This window comes from Lipophrys pholis, assembly GCF_963383615.2.
Source record: "Lipophrys pholis genome assembly, chromosome: 11".
NCBI lineage: Eukaryota > Metazoa > Chordata > Actinopteri > Blenniiformes > Blenniidae > Lipophrys > Lipophrys pholis.
The window spans coordinates 16,893,782-16,913,167 of NC_137631.1; the positions used below are offsets into that span (position 1 = coordinate 16,893,782).

At 39.9% G+C, this 19,386-nt stretch overlaps 1 protein-coding gene across 1 annotated transcript in view; it reads right to left on the reverse strand.

The window, feature by feature from the left end:
• Nucleotides 1–15,575, reverse strand: part of LOC308116394 (voltage-dependent calcium channel subunit alpha-2/delta-1) — a 68,577-nt gene extending 53,002 nt beyond the window's left edge. The window contains exons 1-3 of the mRNA XM_080474566.1: nucleotides 15,290–15,575; nucleotides 8,352–8,433; nucleotides 8,048–8,164 (exon numbers count right to left, since the gene is read on the reverse strand). Of these exons, the coding sequence (XP_080330692.1) occupies nucleotides 8,048–8,164; nucleotides 8,352–8,433; nucleotides 15,290–15,378 (288 nt within the window). The 5' untranslated portion in view covers nucleotides 15,379–15,575. The remainder of the gene's footprint in view (nucleotides 1–8,047; nucleotides 8,165–8,351; nucleotides 8,434–15,289) is intronic.
• Between the last annotated feature and the right edge of the window lie 3,811 nt (nucleotides 15,576–19,386).

The window sequence follows — 19,386 nt, forward strand, 5'->3', positions numbered from 1 at the left end:
CACCATTCATTTTAAGCCAAAGTTAAAACCACTTTGAATCATTCCCTCTGTTTTGTCTAAAAAGGTTCTGGAAAACACCACTGGTAGAACCAGTGTTCTGAGTAATGGCTGAGGATGTTAACATGGTGGTAAAAGGGGCACAGAAACAGAGATTATTATTAAAAGTATACCAACAGTGACAATAAAAATTCTACAAGTCACATTTATTTACAAGTAATCACTGTCAGATGTGAAGAAACTACATCTCTTTTGGTGGAAGTGTTCAAACTGCCACATATTGAGATCCACCAACACCCTTTAAATTACTTTGCAATAAATGTATTAGGCGCGTGTCCCTGACTTACCAGAAGTCTAGTTAGAATTCCCCATCTGCACTGCTTCCTCCCACTCCCACTCGCATAAACACGAATGCATGCACACAGACGGTGACACACTCAGACACCTCTTAATATGATCAGCACAGAGCGGAGATGGGAGGTTGAGTAACATCTGCTCTGGAGACTGGGATATCTCTGATCGTATCATAGCCTCATGCTCATTACTGCGTCACATTGGCATACACGCACACACACACCCATGCATGTGCGCGCGCACACACACACGCACACACACACACAGAATCATTGTGGTGTCACATCTTGTGCTCATTATTATTATAACATTGTGACAGAAGGCAACAGATTAACACAAATATGGGCCGACACCTGGAGCACAAAGACTGTGTTAAACATATGCACGGATAACACTTATAGCACCTTAAAATAAAGTGTTCTTTTGGAGGACAAAGGTGTCAAAAATATAATTTTTTAAGTGTTTAAAATGTCCCAAATAAAAAGAAAAGAAAAGCTATTGACTGATGCTGTGACGCTCATGTGGAAATACTATGCAATTTGCAATTCTGTGGGACTAATAAAGGTTTAATCAATCTACATGTTTGCAGAAAAGTTGCATATTCCCTCTTTAGATTGAGATCTGAAATTGTTGACACTTGCTGTCTCATGTTTCTTCACTTCTGCCATTTATTCAATAGCGACACACATTTTCTGTAATTCCCTTTGTTTTTTTGTGGCCTTTTAGGTCCCGTTGACGGATCAACGATTTCATGTGAATAACTTTCATGGCTTTTTCAGTGTCCGTTTACACGACAGTGGTGCTCGGAGCCACTGACAATGCTACTTTTTAAAAGCGGCTCCCAAGGTGAAACATTTTGAGAACACTGACTCCGTTTTCGTGTAGACGGAGGAAAACACAACTCTCTTGAAATGCTGCGCATGTGGACCAGACAAAGACAAACTTACCGGCCTCCAGAGTAGCATGACGACTAGTCCATATTCTCCTGGGACTTGATAGTATTGTACTCGCCATTGTTATTGTATCTAGTTTAATTTGTGTGTTTCAAAAACAAAAACAACCAACAGGACCAAGTCGTGCCCCAACATGAAAACTACATCATTTTCAGTGTTTTTGCCATTTCCGTGAAAACAAACATCATTTTTAAAACATTGATTACTGTAAAGACAAAACTCTTCAGAAATGAAAACGCAGAAATGATGTCGTGTCAACGAGGCCTGAGTGTTATGACTCAGAGGTACGATACAGTTAAGTGCAAGTGTCACGCGTAGTAGGCCATATTCAACTGTAGTTTTGGAATTTGCTACAGGCTAAATGTTAAATCAAGGAACATGGCAGGAATTCATAACATGTAACATGATGTGGGTAATATAGTGTCTCACTCCTGCCACCTAGATTTTACATACTGCACGTTTGGCAAGGTCCATGTGTTTGTATAGCACCATTCACTTACAAGGCAACTCAAAGAGCTATACAAGGCCATGAAAACAGGATCTTAAGACAATGCATTAGTCAAAACAGACATTCAAATGACACACAAAACAATGAAAGAATGTACAATGTAATAAGACAAAAACATTTATTTTTTTTAAGAATTTAACTTATGAGAAAGATGAAGTGAAAAATAGTGTTTTCAGGTCTGATTGAAATGAGCTGAGCTCAGAGATTCATTAAGTTTGCTCCATAGGTGGGGAGCTTAATAACTGAACGCTGCCTTGTTTGGTTCTGGTCCAAGAAACACAGAGTGAACTAGTCTGAGGTCTGAATGCTTTATAACAAAGAAGTAGCTCTGACATCTATTTAGTTCCGAGTTGTATATTTGCACCTGTAATACACTCTGATTCCATGGAAAGATTACAACATTTCTAGCAGCTGATTTCCTAACATTATATTCTCCTTTAATGGAGACTTCAAGGTCAGCTCATGGGTATTTCTGCTTGTTTACTGAAAGCACTGAAACTTTCTTTTTGGCGTTTAAACACTTCACTGTCCGAGATTCTGAGGCTGTGATGGTGCCTGCATCAATGAAAGAATCTGAAGGGATGAAAGTGTCTACAGCTTGGAATGAGATGATATTAAGGCATTTTTTGTGAATTGGATGTTCTTTGTGTGTGTTTATATATATATATATATAGAGCCCATCACATCAGTGGAAAACAAGAATTGTATGAGCATGTACGCACACACACACACGCACACACTTTGTGTGCCAACAAAGTTTCACCTCACTCAGACTGTTCCAACTAAAGTAAATGACGGCACCGGCATTGTGGCTTTTGTGTTTAGGAACAGGTTTGACAAAGGTCTAGACCAAAGATGCAGTTTCCTTCTGGATCTGCTACAGTGATTCCATGACGCACGTCACTGTTTAGCTGAGCGCTGCAATTGGTGTCAGCAACAGTAAATGCCGTTTGTGTATTTGGCAGCGTTTAGCTGCATCAGCTGTTATCTACTTATTAGGAGTTATATTCTTTACATGAGCGCTGTGAGAACTATAACTGCACTAAGGAAGGCTCAGTTTCTGGAGGTGGCAATTTGGGTTTCGATGTAGAATTCTTCAGTTACATCTTATGGCAACATGTTTAGAGATTTTAATTAAAAAACCCTCTTTCTTCAAAACAACAAGCTTTAATAAACACAGTTGTTAGTGAGACACTTGCATTACGACTAATGCTTTCCTCTCACTAAACTAAATATTCAAATGTGTGATGGCATTTTAAACCTTTCTGTGAAATGATAAACAAACAGCAGTTAATAAGTGATGCATTATTGGAATGCAACTACTTTTGGCAGTAACGGTTATGACATTTTTTAATGAGAATACAATCGCACTAGTTCACATAAGATCAGTTCCCGTAAATTTTGTTGTCGTTTGAAATGATTGGAGAACTTCTGCCTCTCTATATCCTGCTCTCTGAGGCAGCTGTTGGCTTTATTGTTCGCCAACATTATTCTGCCCCCGTAGTGCCAGAGATGCAATCGCAGCCCTGATATAAACATTAGCATACCTTTAGAAGTGCTGTCTGTGTGTTTATCCCAGTGTTTTTGTTGCTAATTCTTCTCTTTGTCATCACTTGATATATCTGTTCCATTCAGGGAACAGGCAGCATGCCGAGCTTTACATGGTTGCTGTAAAATATGTCTTTCTTTCCCATATTTCGTTGCCCTCCTCACAACACAGCAAAAGGCATATGAGAAAAGGCGTATTTCCATGTGTGAGGGAGCTGTCTTTTTTCCGGGTTTTATTAGTTCACATTTTGTATAAACAGTTCCTCGGCATCAATAATTAAGTTTTTAATTACGGCGTACGCAGACAGAGAGACAACGAGAGAACGGAATAAAGATGGGGGAGGGATGGATGTGTTGAAGTAATTGGTGTGCCTCGAGCACATCGTACAAGTCCACTAAGTAGTCAACATTTGACAAATATTACAGTCATCACTCTTTCGCGCTCACCATCATTTGAAGTGTTGACTGTAATGACCCTGGTTGAGGGTCCATATTCTTAACGGATGAGTAAACACATCTGTGTCAGTCTGTGAAGATGCAATTGTCGGACATTCTTTTTATATAAGCGGTAAGAAGAGTATTACATCTTACATTTATTTAGGACCCAAAAGAGAATGTAAGAAAAAAAATCCCTTCTTTCAGTTATGAGAAAAAGCAGTAAAGCTCAAAAGGCACGGGTAACTTTTTAGAACATAAACCCCAAAAATGCAGCATGCAAACAGAAGCAGATGATGTCATGAAGAGGAGCACTGGGCTCCTGTGCTACACCCCAGACTGTGTAAAGTGCATTTTATTTTGTGTAAGTAAGCCTTTTGTCTCACTAAGCATTTGCTTTACATTAGCATAAGCCGAAGATTATTATTAACATTATCATTAGTATTCTAGTGATCATTTAGTCCTCGGCAAGATAATGCAAAGCAAACACTAAGATAGTTACAGTGTTCACTAACCTGAAATACAATGTAGGAGTCAAGTGGTCCCTTTATGACAGCATCCCTTTTTGTTGGCATTGATCCTTTTTATAATTTATTTATTTTTTATTCTCACATGATAAAGTTTGGGAGTCGTAGGCTTCAGTGTTCTTGAAAGTCTAGAGAGACTTTCCAGTGTAGGAGGATCCATTGTGGCTAAGGTTGATGTAAATACATACAAAGGGGAAATCTGACAAATTTCCAGCCAAACTAAATGGATTTAACAGCTCATGTGGGAGCAAATGAGGGTTAAATATTATATCTATTCTGTTTAACTTCATAAGCAATTTGTCACCAGGCAAGTGGGTCATTTTTGGGTGACTGACATGAGAAATCCAGCAGCAGGCAGGAAGACAGTGATACAGTTATAAGCCTCAGCAGAAAGGTCACATAACTGTGAAACCCCTGACAGGTGTTTAGGTGTTAGTACACTCATCGGGAACACTCCACACAGAAAAGTCCGACTCGAGCCAGCAAAACTGGTGACCTGTCGCAGGTGTAACCTCCCTTTTAAAGTAGTCAGTTTGGATTGGAGCCTTCACCCCACCTACCTGAGGTTGCATGAAGTGGTATAGAAGATGGACGGTTATAAGCAGGTTCCCTGTAAATGCCATTAATTATATGAATTCATGCATGAGTTGTAATACATGGATTTTCAGTTTCCGGGGGAAAAAAAAAAAAAAGTATATATATACAGTATATATATATATATATATATATATATATATATATATATATATATATATATATATATATATATATATATATATGTGTGTTGGAAAATTCCTGGATACAAAATTCACCATCTGAAACCACAAGCTTATAGCAAACAACATTGGGAGATATTCATTTGGTGAAGATGGCCGCGAACAAACTGAGAAAAGGAAATGAAAATAGCTCAAACAACCACCCCAGTCACTACATGTGTTTTCCCCAGTTGGGGAGTATGCTTGTGGTTTCTTTCTGAACAAGTGCTCCCTGTTGAGCTAAAGCCACAGTATATATTGTAAAACCTTTGATAAGGCAATCCCTCTTAACAGTGTGCAACCGGGTACATATTAATAATGCATGTTACATTCTGCCACACACTTTATGGAAGCATGCATGCACGCACGCACACATAGACATAGTCTGGTTTCAAACACCTGTGGCTTGGTAAACTTTGGCCTCTGGAAGGTCATCCATCATGCAGCGTCAGAGATCAGAGAAAGTGAGACTAAGAGGACAAGAGGGAGTGGCAGACGAAAGACAAAAGGAAAGATGAAAGTTTATATGCTGTTGACAGCTAAGTCAAAATGACTCTAGTGCCTTGGGCAATCCCCACTCAATTGATATTGCCAGAACCTCACAATCTTAAATGAAAGGTGTTGTAAATGGACAGTGATTAATTATTTCACTTCATTTCATCTAATAAACTTTACAGCTAAAGTTTCAGCATCTAACCAAAGTGAGCCCAACTGCTTACTACACTGAGACAATTTATTTCTATTCTGATTGGGATTTGCTCCTGTGTGAAGTCTACAAGACTTAGGAAGGTTACACTCACACCAGAAACCTAATGAAAGAGCTCAATTCCTTATTTTGTCACACAGTTGCTCTTCCTCTTAATCCTGTGCAGCTGTCTTCTTTAGATTTGGCCATCAATCAACGTATCCATCATGCTCATGCGCAATTTTTTTTTTTGCCAATGCTCATTCATCCATTTGTCTTCCCTTCCATACATCTCAGGACACAGAATCCAATATCAGTGTGCCTTGAGGTTAGACGTAAGAGGGGTTGTGACAAACACTCAATAAAGAGAGAAGAAATGATTGATGTCTCAAGACTGGATCAACTGTCAACATCAGGCCAGCTGATGCCCCACCCACCACCTGCCCTTATAAACCCTGCGCACATAAACTGACACACTAACGCAACCCAACCTCACAACAGTTGCTGTCTTGTGTCATGTGGTTCACGAGAGCCAATTTTCACTCTGCTGCTTACGCGTCTTAAAAGCACCAGCACTTGGAAAAATGATTAGAGCACCAGGGTCGTACACAAGACAGAGACTTGGCAGGATATGTGTTTATGGACATTTATAAACACTCCTTTTTCCATTACTAATAGGACAACAATGGTGAGACCTTATAAAGGCAAAGCAAGGTGTGCTGTTAATTGTGCAAATGTATAAAATGGGGGGGAGAAAGAAAGTATGTCCCCAGGTTCATGGCTTTCATTATCACATTCCTTCCTGCAGAACATGTCACTCCATTCTTTTTACTCTTTTGTGTCCATGCTCCATCCTCTCTCCATTATGCACAATCACAATTGAACAAAATTCCATGTGTAAATTCAAATACATTTATATAAACATCCCCTCACAATTAAGACAGCATATAATGTCCACAATGATAATATATTGTACAGTGTTGAAATGGGTGCATGTGGTCCACTAAAGGCCTCCAAAAGATTTGTTTGATTGACTTAATCAGATTTTAAACATTTGTTTCCATCTGAAGAAACATTTTGGTACAGAGAAACAATACAGATTTGTGAATGTTTTTAATAAAAAACTCAAACTTCAGCCACACCCACAGCAAACCACACTTCGGAAACCTCCACCAGATAAAGAGGTCAATAAAAACAAAACAACCAGATGGTCGGGTGCCTGTAACATTGTGCTTATTGTTTTTTGTAGAAACTTGTGAATGAGCCTGTTTAACCATTCGTAATTCACAAAAAAGTCTATATTTCATTACATTTGTGAGAGCAGAAGCTTTAATGATTTCTAAGTATTTAACTTCAGTTATCAAATCTGGATGTATTTGTCTTATGAATGCATAGTAAGAAAAGGACGGGGTTCACCGAGAAGAGGTCACCAGGGCAGACATAGAAATAGAAAATCACCCAAGATTCACAATTCAGAATTTAGAGGAAAGTGCAAACCACAACAGCATTGTGCCACCAGCAGAAGTAGTTGGACTGGAAACATTTTGGATTTAAGGATTATTGCAATTTTTCTTTTTCTGCTACCACACTATTAAACGTGCAGCAGCTTCTTGTGAGACCACTTCAGAAACTTAAGAAAAACTGTGATATTTTCTGGTGGAGTATTTAAAGCGAGTTGCAGAGCTGCAGCTCTGTCAGACCCACAGCGCAATCCGTTGTGTGAAAAAACCCACAAATCTAGTTTGTCTCCTACCAATTCCCATGTAAACTAAATGCTTTAAACTTGTCTACAATGAACAGAGTAAAGTAAACTCCTTTCATTATCACTGTAGCACGCGCGCACACACACACGCTTCGCAGCATCCTCTCCATACAAGACTTGATGCAATAACCCCTCAATCCATTAAATTGGATTCACTCTATTTATTCTAATGTGTTGCCGTTTGTATTAATTTTGCACTTCCAGCATGAACTGCTAAAAGCTTTCCCATTTCTGTAACATTTATAATACATTCCATTCTATTCTATTCTGTTCTGTTCTGTTCTGTTCTATTGACATTTCAGCCATTTGTGTAGGTAAATACTAAAGGACTGAAGAACTCTTCAGTATTATAACGTTACAGTTTGTTAAGTGTATAAGAGAGTCCGCATTAACGGGATGAAAACAGATGGAAAGCATCTTTCCATTATAGTCCTAGTTAATAAAGACGCTGTCCTGCACAGCATCAAAAGCAGCATAAAATCGCACACTGACAGTTGGTGCCTCCGAGCAGAGCGCGTCTTACCTTCAAGGCAGCAGACCTCTTCCGCAGCAGCTGTTCTATGTTCCTGGCTGCTCTGGCCACCAGCTCTTCTGCGTCATTCTGTTCCACAGTGTAGAGTTGCCTGTTCCTTATAAAAATCTAAACGAATAAAAGACAAAGCATACAGACCCACATGTAAACGGTGTCTTCATTTTGTTTTTCTTTGCAGATGAAGTCAATGACTGTGGGTATTTTGAACAAAGTGTAGCTTTCTGCAGCAGTGTTACATTTGGATGATGTTCTTTCTTTAGGCCTATATCTGTATATAGCGTTTCCTTGGTTTTACCTCTGTGAGGCTCTTCCCAGCCGTGGCTGTGTCTGCCAGGGTGACGAGCTCTTTCTGCATCTGATCGACCCATTCTTTAATCCTGCGGGACAAAGAAACACGCATAACCTATCTTGTATCTGAGGTGTCGCCTCTTCACAAGGGACATCGCAGACATTTCACAGACCAATTAAACTGTCAATCAGGCTATCTTACGTCTATCATCTAACGAGACTATCCAGTCACATAGCTTCAAAACAAACAAGGCCGAAGAGAGCCACTCATAGGTCAGGCAAAATGTCAACCAATCCAATTCGAATCACCAGGAACAAACAAAATGTCTTCCAATAAAACACACACCGTGTCAACCAATACGATTACTTTCTGAGAGTTCAACCGAAAAGTCAACCAATCAGAGACGTGTCAGCCAGTGTTAGGACCGGTAACACTGATGTGAGTAGACAGGTGCAAGGCTAGCCAGCACAACATGCTTTGCTGTACATGAGCTGAACATCACTCCTGGCCTGCTGGTACCAGAGATGTAGCAATAGGACGCAGATCAGACTCGGCAGATGGCACCGCAGCATAGAAACTCACAAAAGCTCCAAGGATTGATCCTTCCACACATCACCTATACTACAGTCTAAGTTTAAATTTTGTATCCAACACCTTTATTCATCTTGTCAGAATACAGTAATTACATGCACGCATCACACTGACAAGGAACAACACTCACTGTGCTGCCAGAAAAAAAGAGGTGTGCAAACTGCAGACATTATGTATTAACTGGCTGAATAATCAGTCTTATTTACAGGGAAGCACCATGTTATACACTTGCTGGAGCAAAATACTTGGGTGCATGTGGCTGCATTAATTTGGAATATAGTAGGGGGCTTGTTGCCGTGGGTGCACTCTGTAGGTGAGTGCATGCACATAAGGAGAAGGCAGCATTAATATTGCATGAGAATGACAACAGGTTGGTGCAGAATACAGATGTTCTCATTGCAATGCAGTCACAATAACACGGACTAAGCTTTGACCCCCTCCCCCAATGGTAAAGACATTACTGTACCCAGACATAGGCACAATGGATATAACATGGAGCAAAGTTTTATTCACATTGAATATTCTCAAAAACTTAAAGTGCAGCAGTGTAATAAAAGTGATGCAGATTACAGTGTGTGTGACACATCTACTGTGACTGTCGATGCAGCGATGGCAGGTGGCAAGAGAGAAAAGAGCAGAAGATCAAAAAGGCAGACAATGACATAGAAAATATGCATCAGGGCCACAAAATCCACAGTGGATGGATACAATTCAGAGCAAGTACGTTTGTGGAGCACAGTGAGACACTGGAGGAGAGGACACCAAAGTGCAGTGTAAAGTAGTTCAGAGGGAGAGCAACAAGCAAAAAGTTTGGATATGCAGCTGTCTAGGCATTTGTAGAAGCCCTTTTCACAATGCAAGTGATATCGTTCATCTTAGTTTTTTAACGATGCCTTGCTTATGTACTGTTTAGAGACTGCAATACTGTTTGGATATAGAAAGCAGCATTGGGATGACAGCCACTGGATAAACTATTGACTCTGAAAGAAAGTCCTCAGTGTGAACACAGAGGAAGAAAGGTCTATTGTGGATTGTAATTACATTTTGTCAAGTTCAAATGTTAACGACTTTATCAGGGATTTACATCAGGCTGATAACAGAAAGAGACATAAACCGTGAAATCAGGAAAAAACTCCATACTTGACCACAATACAATGTTGCCAATAAATGTATTGATTGATTTTGTGTTTTCACTTACTCAGTGTATTGTGTAACTGGCTGTTGGCAGAACATGTCTTTTCAATACAAATATGTGACATTGTCTTTTTAGAAGGGCCATAAGGGGAAAACAAAAAGAGTTTTGTTGATGTCCATTTGATCAAATGCATAGTGTTTTTTTTTTTTGTTTGTTTGTTTTAAGCATACAGATATACGTTTTTTACCAGTGTGTTGTGCTCGTTTTCAAATCTTGTCTTATGTACAGGATACTTGTAATGCCAGCACTGCACAATGGTATTGAAACATCTCACACAAATTAGATCCCTTGTTCTACTGCAGATTTACAAGGACTTTCCTTTGTGGACTTTCCATGTTCTTCCTGTGTATGCGTTGGTTTTCCCTGGGATTAAAGAATTTGAATTGTCAGTAAATACCCAATGTCTGCTGGGATCAGCTATAGTCCCTCAGTTTAGCCCCTCTTTCAGTTGACTCTCATATACTCAGGCGGGCTAGATTTATTTTGATTTCACAACTGCATAATTGTCAGAAAGGATGTGCTTCTGCATCTTTTTTTCCCATGATATTTGTTTTTTTATAATTATAGTATTAAGACGCTCATCTAAGGGATATGTGACATGCTGGGGATTCTTGTCTGTGATTGGATGTATGTGGAAGTCCTGAGGTCCACTGTAATGACTGTGGTTGTCTATGAATTTAGTATATCTCATAAACAGAATATGAGTTCTGGTTATGAAACATACTCAAGTTAGTTCCTGCCATCAGGAACAGTACAGAAATGTTATGTCACTTTTGTCATGTTGGTAAGTGGCTGTATACTGGTATTCAGAACAGATATGAGAGAAAAACTACTTAGAATCCCTGAATCTGAACGTACATGCTAATATAATTATTATTACATAGTTAATTTAATGACGAGTATGAATTAGCCACCCTATACGATTATTGAGTATCTTGCTTGTCTTTGATTCCTCCCCTCCTCTGGAAAGGACGCTTGGCCCCCAAAATCTCCTGTGCAGGTGTATTAATGGAAACTGGACACCTAAACCCTTAAAGCATGAAGCACTGACAGTCAACACTGATTTAGAGAGACTTTGTGTGTGCGTGCATGCTTCCAACAACAGTAGTGGAGGGCCCAAGTTTCGCTTTAGTGAAACCTACTGCTGCCTCTGTAAATCCCTCTAACAACAAGCCCCAGGTGCTGACAAATGGATGAGATAACCCAGCTTGAGCAGTAGTATGTGTATGTGTTCAACTACACGTTCACTCTGGATGATATGCACTTTTTGCTGCGCACTTTAAAAAAAACCAAAAAAACATTTAAAAGATTGTGTCCCAGGCTCTATGAAATGTGTCTTCTGCATAACAGCTTAGTGCAGTTTTCAAATGATGGGAATCCTATACTCCAACAATTTTTTTTTTTAAGAGTTTTGTATATCTTTGTAGGAATACCAAACACTGTGTTATGTATTTGGCTTATTATGTGGAGAAAGGGTGTAATAAAAAATATTGCCACTTCCTACAATATAACAGTATGGATTTTTGCAGTTACACCTTCTTGCTAAATTGATGTTTAACAGTCAGTGTGTTAAAAGACGTCTGTGCACGTAGACTTTGCACTTCAAAATCCTCACTCGTAGTTTCATTATTCGTGTCGTTTCATTAAGATGTTGATGGTCCACAGTGGCTGATGAAATCAGCTCACTTATAATGCATCTCATTCTATGTTTTATGAGACAAATAGCAGGCAAGGCAAAGTAGCACGATGGTACTTTCATCATTTTTCATGCTGGTGGCACATGTCGTACACTGGACTCCTAATAATGGCTAAAATGACGTGATGATTCAGAGATGCCTGTGATAAACGCTAATAAAGTCAGTGCTGTTGAGCTGAGGTAGTCATTTTTATTTATTTATTTATTTTCTGCTCTGGTTGGTGAGCTTTGATTACTGCAGCCTGTGGTAAGATGCTGGATAATTAGACGCACACACATGCACACAAACATACAAATAGCAAGTGGGTCAGATATCGCCCTACATTGTTTTACAGAAAAGAGAAGAGAAAGTGAGGGTAACAAACAGAAAGAGAGTCAGCAAGACAATAAAAAAAGAGAGAGAGAGAGAGAGAGGGAGAGACAGATGTTGTGGTACAATCACTTTGGAACGAGCGAGTAATGAGCTGGCTCATCGTGTGTTTCTCAGTGGGCGTCTGTGTTAAACTACAGTCTAATTACACATCATTACAGAGGCAAAGACAAAATCTGCCCAGTCCAGACAAAATGCAGAATGAGGCACGGCAACACCAACTGTAATGCACCAAAACAACCCGCGGTGCTCTGCTCACTCTCTCCAGCTTCCACTCGAACACCCATGTGGCAAATTCACTTCTTGTTCAGTCTGACCCAGAAATTAAACGATCCCTTTATACGAAGTTGGCCATTTTTTTGCTTTACACCTTGACCAAATCCTTAGTCGAAATTTATTTCCCAACCAATAAAATCTTAGATTTGCGATTCTGCTCGTTTTGGAAATTCACATAAGATATGCTGCTCTAGATATCCTGGGTATTGTACAAAATGTTTTTTGCTATTTGAAGTTTTTTAGAGATAGAAAAAAAAACACGTAGTTATGGTTTGCCATACTGTGTAGTCCAAATGAGAACACTTTCTCTCCATTTTGATTTAGTGCAATCTTGGAGATTGCACCTGGTAAATAGACTGTACAGTTTAAGTAGTTTTCTTATGTTGTTATCTGTTACTGTCTTAATGCGTAATGCAGTTGGGAATTGAGATAGTCAGTAGATAGGAATGTCCCATTTCCCAGTTTACAGCATTCAGATGACAATAACCTCAAGCAACAAGGCTGCCTCCTGCAGTGGCGCTTCGTTGCTGCTGTCAGAGAATAGAGAAGAGAAAAACTTGTCATCATGTACAACAAACACAAGGGAGATTGAACAAACCAAGGCACGATTTTTGTTCATTCTGGATTCGTGCACAGTTGCTCGGCGGCTGTTACTTTGTTTTCGTCTAAGAAATTTAGCAATCGTTGCAAACACCAAATCTATTTCAATGTAGCAGCCAACGAGAGTAATGCAATTTATTCATTTGTCATTATGAGCAAAAAAAAAAAAAAAAAAAAAGAGATGAAAATCATTTATTTTTTCACAGAGCAAGTTAATTCCTTGACTTCCCCTAAAGCCAATGCTTTGCTGGGTGACATCAGACCCACTTCTGGGAGTTCTCCCAGCTCTCTTATTACTCTCCCGATGGGAAGTTCAAATTTTCACCCCTTTCAGATAGATAGATAGGTAGATAGATAGATAGATAGATAGATAGATAGATAGATAGGTGAGTGAGTGAAATCAATTGAAATCCGTTTGCCATTACATTAAACCCTGACTCATTATCTCAGGAAATGAACATTACTACTTTTGTCAAGGCTGAATGAATGTCAGAGTTTTTTTTAATAAGTCATATTAGATTGTATCAGTGGCCTGCGAGTATTTTCTACACTTTAATTGTGCTTCTGCAAAACATAAACCCATACAGGGGACAGCCATATACTGGATGTGCTGTTTATTTGCATGTTGTTTTTTGAGGAAATATGATATACCTTGATAAAGAAGAAAAACCTTTTCATACTTCAGCAATGCTCCATTTGATTCTCCGAAAAGCTTAAAAAAAACAAAAAGAAGAGAGCCCTCATAACCTCTTCCATTTCTAATGGAAAATGAATTCCACAAACATTCAATTGGGGCGGAGAGGTTATGGACATAGTACATCCACAGAGGATGATACTGAATGATTGAATGGTTAACAAAGCAAGAATATGAAATATTATTATTCTGAAAAATGTAATCTGACAGGGTTTTTTTTTTTTATTATTATTAAGTTGGTTTGTTCAGTCATGATCATTTCAACTTCAATAAAGCAGACTCTATTGTATACCAAGCTGATTTTGAAACACTCCCTTCCTCATTTACACTGAGGATATTCTCAGATAGGCAGATTTCCAATAAGACAGTTTGGTGTGGAGTCGCTCTTTGCTTTTGCCATTAGGCTGCACAAATACAGGGTTTTTTGTTATGCATAAGATGAAATCCCATCTAAATGGCGTGTGTGTGCACGTGTGTGTGCGCGTGTGGGTGTGGTTGTGTGTGTTTTGTGGGGTATCCAGAGGCCCGGACCCACGCCCAACCCCATCTTGTGTATATAACTACACACCTCCAAAACTGTTTTCTACAACCTACACACTATTTAATCATACAGTATTGTACAGTATTTCTGGCATGTACCCCAGCCTCAGTGACATAGATGACTTTAATGAAATTCACGTGTTGGCCAGATGACAACATGTTGCTCACTACCTACATCTGTAAGCGTGTTGCATAAATTATTGCCACTTTACATTAATGTGTCTCTTTACACAACTTACTGTAACTTGTCTCCCAAATGGGATTTAAAGTCTTTCTAAGTCTTTTATTCTCCTTTTTTATTTTTTAATCCTGCTTGTATTTACAAATGCTGGTTTCCCATCTGTGAGCAGACTCTTGAATAAATAGAGGAGGTTTTGATTTACTGGTTCTGAATTACAAACCACGTATGCAATGGATTTCAAAAATGCATTTCATTAGGAGCTGAAATTGCCTGAAAATTTAATACGCAAAATGACATAATCCTCCAATCATGGGCCACTTGTTTTGTTGACTACAGGGTTATGGGCGAACTGCAGGGTTAGATAAACTGGTGCCAAACTCGCAAGGACCACAGGCAAAGGCCAGCTTTTGACATTTTGCACAGAGCTGCTGGATCGCTGGAACTCCTCCACAACTTCTTCACAATAGGAGCCGGTCACCGCTCTCTCTGGCCACCGGCGACCAACTACAGCTGATTCGCAGTGAGCAGCGTTGATGGACGCCTGGAGGCGAGCAGGGAAACGTGAACTGTTCTCCTCTTGCCCAGGATGACCGTCGGTGCATGAATGAAACGACCAGCCCACCCACTCTCACACCCACGTACCGTGCAGAGTGTGCACACTGCTTCAGAATAATCAAGAAAAAAAAAACAAAACAAACAAAAAAACAACACTTGTATCTAAACGGTGAGCACTTCAAACAAAGGAGTCTGCCAAACTAGAACATTCAAGCCTATTGCCCACAATAGGATTACGGTACTTACATGAGCTGTGTCGGGAACTGTGATGCCAAACAGCCGCCCTGCCATACCAGGACAAGAAACACACAGGCTCGCACCCTGCAGGTATCCATTGGAAGAATGGGGAAAAAAAAGAAAGAAAGAAAATTAAAAAAAAGGAGGAGGAGGAGGGGTGGAGGGAGGAAATTCCCCGACGCGCGTCAATATCCAATCTGCTCCTCTCCCCTCCGCCGCCCGTGTGCGCGAGCGGCGTGTGTGGCCGTGGACTGTCGCTCCCTCTCAGATTAAGCAGCCCTGACACATCTAATCTGATCAGCCACCGCTCTAACAGGTATGCTGCTGGATGTGGATGTTTCAGACACTCCCTCGCTCCCGCTTTCCCTCCCTCGCTCTCGCTCCCTCTCTCTCGCTCCCCAGTGTCCCCGCTCTTTCCCAATCTGAAGTCAGAAAGAAACATCATTTTGCAATCCACAAACCTTAAATTATTTTTATGATGAAGAAAAACAAAGTTTACTCTAGAGGGATATCGAATTTGCTTATCGTTTTTTTTTTCTTTTTTCTTTTTTGCTCGGTTCATGAAAAAGCACATGCCTTTTTTTGTTGGACTCATTCCACATAAAGAGTAACATATATATATATTTTTTTTTTTCTTCAGCTCCCTATAAAGAAACACCTGGTCAAAGGAGGTTCTGACTACAGGTACCTCCCACAAGCACACGCCCGCTGAATACAAATAATACAGCTTTAAAATGTCTTTCAGTCTTCCAGTTCCTACAAACTGGAGATGATGGAGGAGTTCCTGGCTTTGATCGCGCAATCTCTGCCAGTCCTGATCAGTTATCCCGGTGTACCGTGAAAGGCTGCAAGAATGACTGCAAGAGAGTGACAGATGTATTAATTTCACATATAGGCCTACAATATAAATTCTTATCAGAAAAGTACAATAAAAGCCCAATAAATCGCAGTGCCATCCGTCATGTTTGGTTTATATGGTTGAGGTATGTGTAGTGAATCCCAATACAGGTGTATAAATGCCATATACATAGATACATGCACCTGGCAGTATACAAAACTATGTTCATCATAAAAGTCTGTGTTGTGATGTCCAAAACCCAAAAGCCCATGAGGTGGAACTATAACAGGGACCCACAAACCTGGATCCAGCATCAATTAACACAGTTTCAAGGGTTTAAATTGATTGTGTCACGGTGAGGATTAGGCACTTAGCTGCAATGATTAAGGTTTGGGTGAATGGCAGGGGAACGAGTTAAGTCAAGAAAAGCTCTGTGTGTGTGTGTGTGTGTGTGTGTGTGTGTGTGTGTGTGTGTGTGTGTGTGTGTGTGTGTGTGTGTGTGTGTGTGTGTGTGTGTGTGTGCGTGCGTGCGTGCGTGCGTGCGTGCGTGCGTGCGTGTGAAATTCAGGTCTGGAGGGAGGGCAGGGCAGCTCGCAGGCAGGATGCTTGGGGATTTGGTTATCAATCGTTGCCGGGCAACCACACACCACCTCGCTTGTCCTCTCACCCTCACCCCCCCCCCCCCCCCCCCCCCTTTTTCCTCCCTTTCTCCCTTTGTCTCTCCTTCCCCACCTATGCATTTTTTCCCACTGTATACTGCGCTGTTGCTCTTCCACATCAGGTTCTCCAATGTTTAATTCCCCCAACATCCCCTTCATTCCATCTGCACGTTCTCTCCCTCTACACCTCTCTCACACTCATTTTCTCAAGTAGTGGAACAGATGCATCTGATGGGATGGGGGAAAAAATAGGAAGATGGTGAGAGCTGGAGAGGTGGTGTGGAGTGGAGGAGCATAATAGCAGAGTAATGTGTGGAGGATATGGAGAGGTGGATGCCCCTCTGCTAGACATCCTCATTCAGTAGGAGGTTTTCCCCCTAATTATTATTCTTCATTGGGACCGTCTCACTACTCCCTACACATGTTGCACTGCTGCACCTCTTCTCAGAGTGGAAAAGGTGATGATTGTTAGTAAAATGAAAAAAAAAAAAAAAAAAAGGAATATGGCATCAGTAACAGAGATTGTTGCATTAAAACAGTGACTGCAACATATTTTACTGTCTATGGTCGCGTTAAAGAAATTATCCTATTATTGAACCCAGTACACAATAACTGATACAACAAAAAATTAAAAACAAATGTTGTTTGTTACACTTCTTGTCGTTTTTCTTCTTTTCATCTTTCACTAAATATACATTCACAGACATTATTCATTATGGCGAGCTTTGAAGTATTGGATTAATTTAGGTTGCCTCAGTAGAAAGAAGGGCCTACACAGCTTCCTCTTCAAATCGTTAATGAAATAAAATACTCCCTGACTGAAAATGTGCTGACTAGGGAAAGTAAGTTTTATTAGGTAGTGGGTGCTGCCACCTGGTGGTTAGTCATGAGAACATCAACCACTCTCATTAATCCGTATGGTTTAAACGCTGTCTCAAAGTACATTTTAGATTATTACAAAATATAGCAGAAACTTGTCACAACTATTGATCTCCTGCATTATAATCATATTAAAATATCATATATAGTATCTGTGGCGCAGTGTTTAGCGCTCTCGCCTCACAGCGAGAAGGTCTGGGTTCTGTGTGGGTGAGTTTGCATGTTCTCCCTTTACATGGGTTTCCTCCCACAATCCAATAATATGCATTCAAGGTTAATTGGTAAATTTAATCTGCCCCTAGGTGTGTGTGTGTGTGTGTGTGTGTGTGTGTGTGTGTGTGTGTGTGTGTGTGTGTGTGTGTGTGTGTGTGTGTGTGTGTGTGTGTGTGTGTGTGTGTGTGTGTGTGTGTGTGTGTGTGTGTGTCTGTCTGTGTCTGTGTCTGTGTCTGTGTCTGTGTTTGCCCTGTGCTGAGGTGGTGACCTGCCCAGGATGTATTCTGTCCTGTAAAAACAATAGATGGATGGACTGGCTGTGAGTCACAAAGTATTTGTCCATTGTTTTAAACTTAACCTGCCTGTAATTTTTGATTCTGTTCATTAGATTGAATCAAATTAATTCAGAAAGTTTTGAAGAATTCATTAGACCCTTTATAACACTCATTATGAAAAGTTGACCTGTCTGTGAAAACGTACTTCACGAGTGTTAATGTTATCAATAGTAAAAGTTTTTGCATTTATTCAGATATTATACTCTTCAAGGAAACGGGGAGCCTTTGCATATCTGTGTGGTCAGCCTCATATATAAAGACATGTACTAACTGTGCCATGTCATGTCTTGAAATTTCAATTTTATGAAATCTCTTTAGTAAATGACTCATAGGAAATGCACTTACCAGACACCCTGCATGTATTACTGTTTTAGTTAAAGCTGCACTTCTCCCAGAAATTTAAATAAATAAATAAAATGGTTTGCTATTTTCAGAGCAATAATTCAAAGTCTGAAGGGAGGCGGAGGTCACGGGGGAAGTGCACTTTGCCCTTGAATGGTCCTAAGGAATAAAGTGTATTTAAAGTGAGGACTCGCAAAGTGTGGGAGAAGTAGCGCCGCCTCACGATTGACGAGCCTCACTTCGTCTAAGGACAAGTCATAATTCATGACTGAATGCTGGACTTCCTAATCACTAACAGCTAATAGGATCTATAGGTGAAAAACCTCTCATGTTAGTTAGAGGCATACATTTGAAGTCTGGTACATCTTAATGCACTTTTTCTCTCCATTTATTTCTTTTTGTCATAATTTCTTTTCAGTTAAATGGGGAACAAACAGTTTTTTTTCAGAGGCTCTCAGGGCCCACCCCACAAATTGAAAAAGCTCTGTTTGAGGGTTACCCACTTCTTTTGAATTAACTGACGAAGAACTCTTTTTGTTCCAAATCAGAATCGAAAGTACTTAATTTCCTGAGGGGAAATTCCTTTTGATTCATAAGTGAGAATGAAAATAGGAGACCGTGTGAATGTTTTGTGCGAAGAATTGAAACATAACCAAGCTCGACTCTTCATGTGCAATATAGCTCTTCTTAATATTTATTCTTTAGAATCGGGGAAACGCTGATGTTCTTTTTTTTTTGTGTGTTTTTTTTTTTTTTTTTTTTTTTTACAGCACAATTTGCATATCTCAACACATCCTGTGTACAACCACAAAACCATAACAGTATATGCTCTTTGTTTTT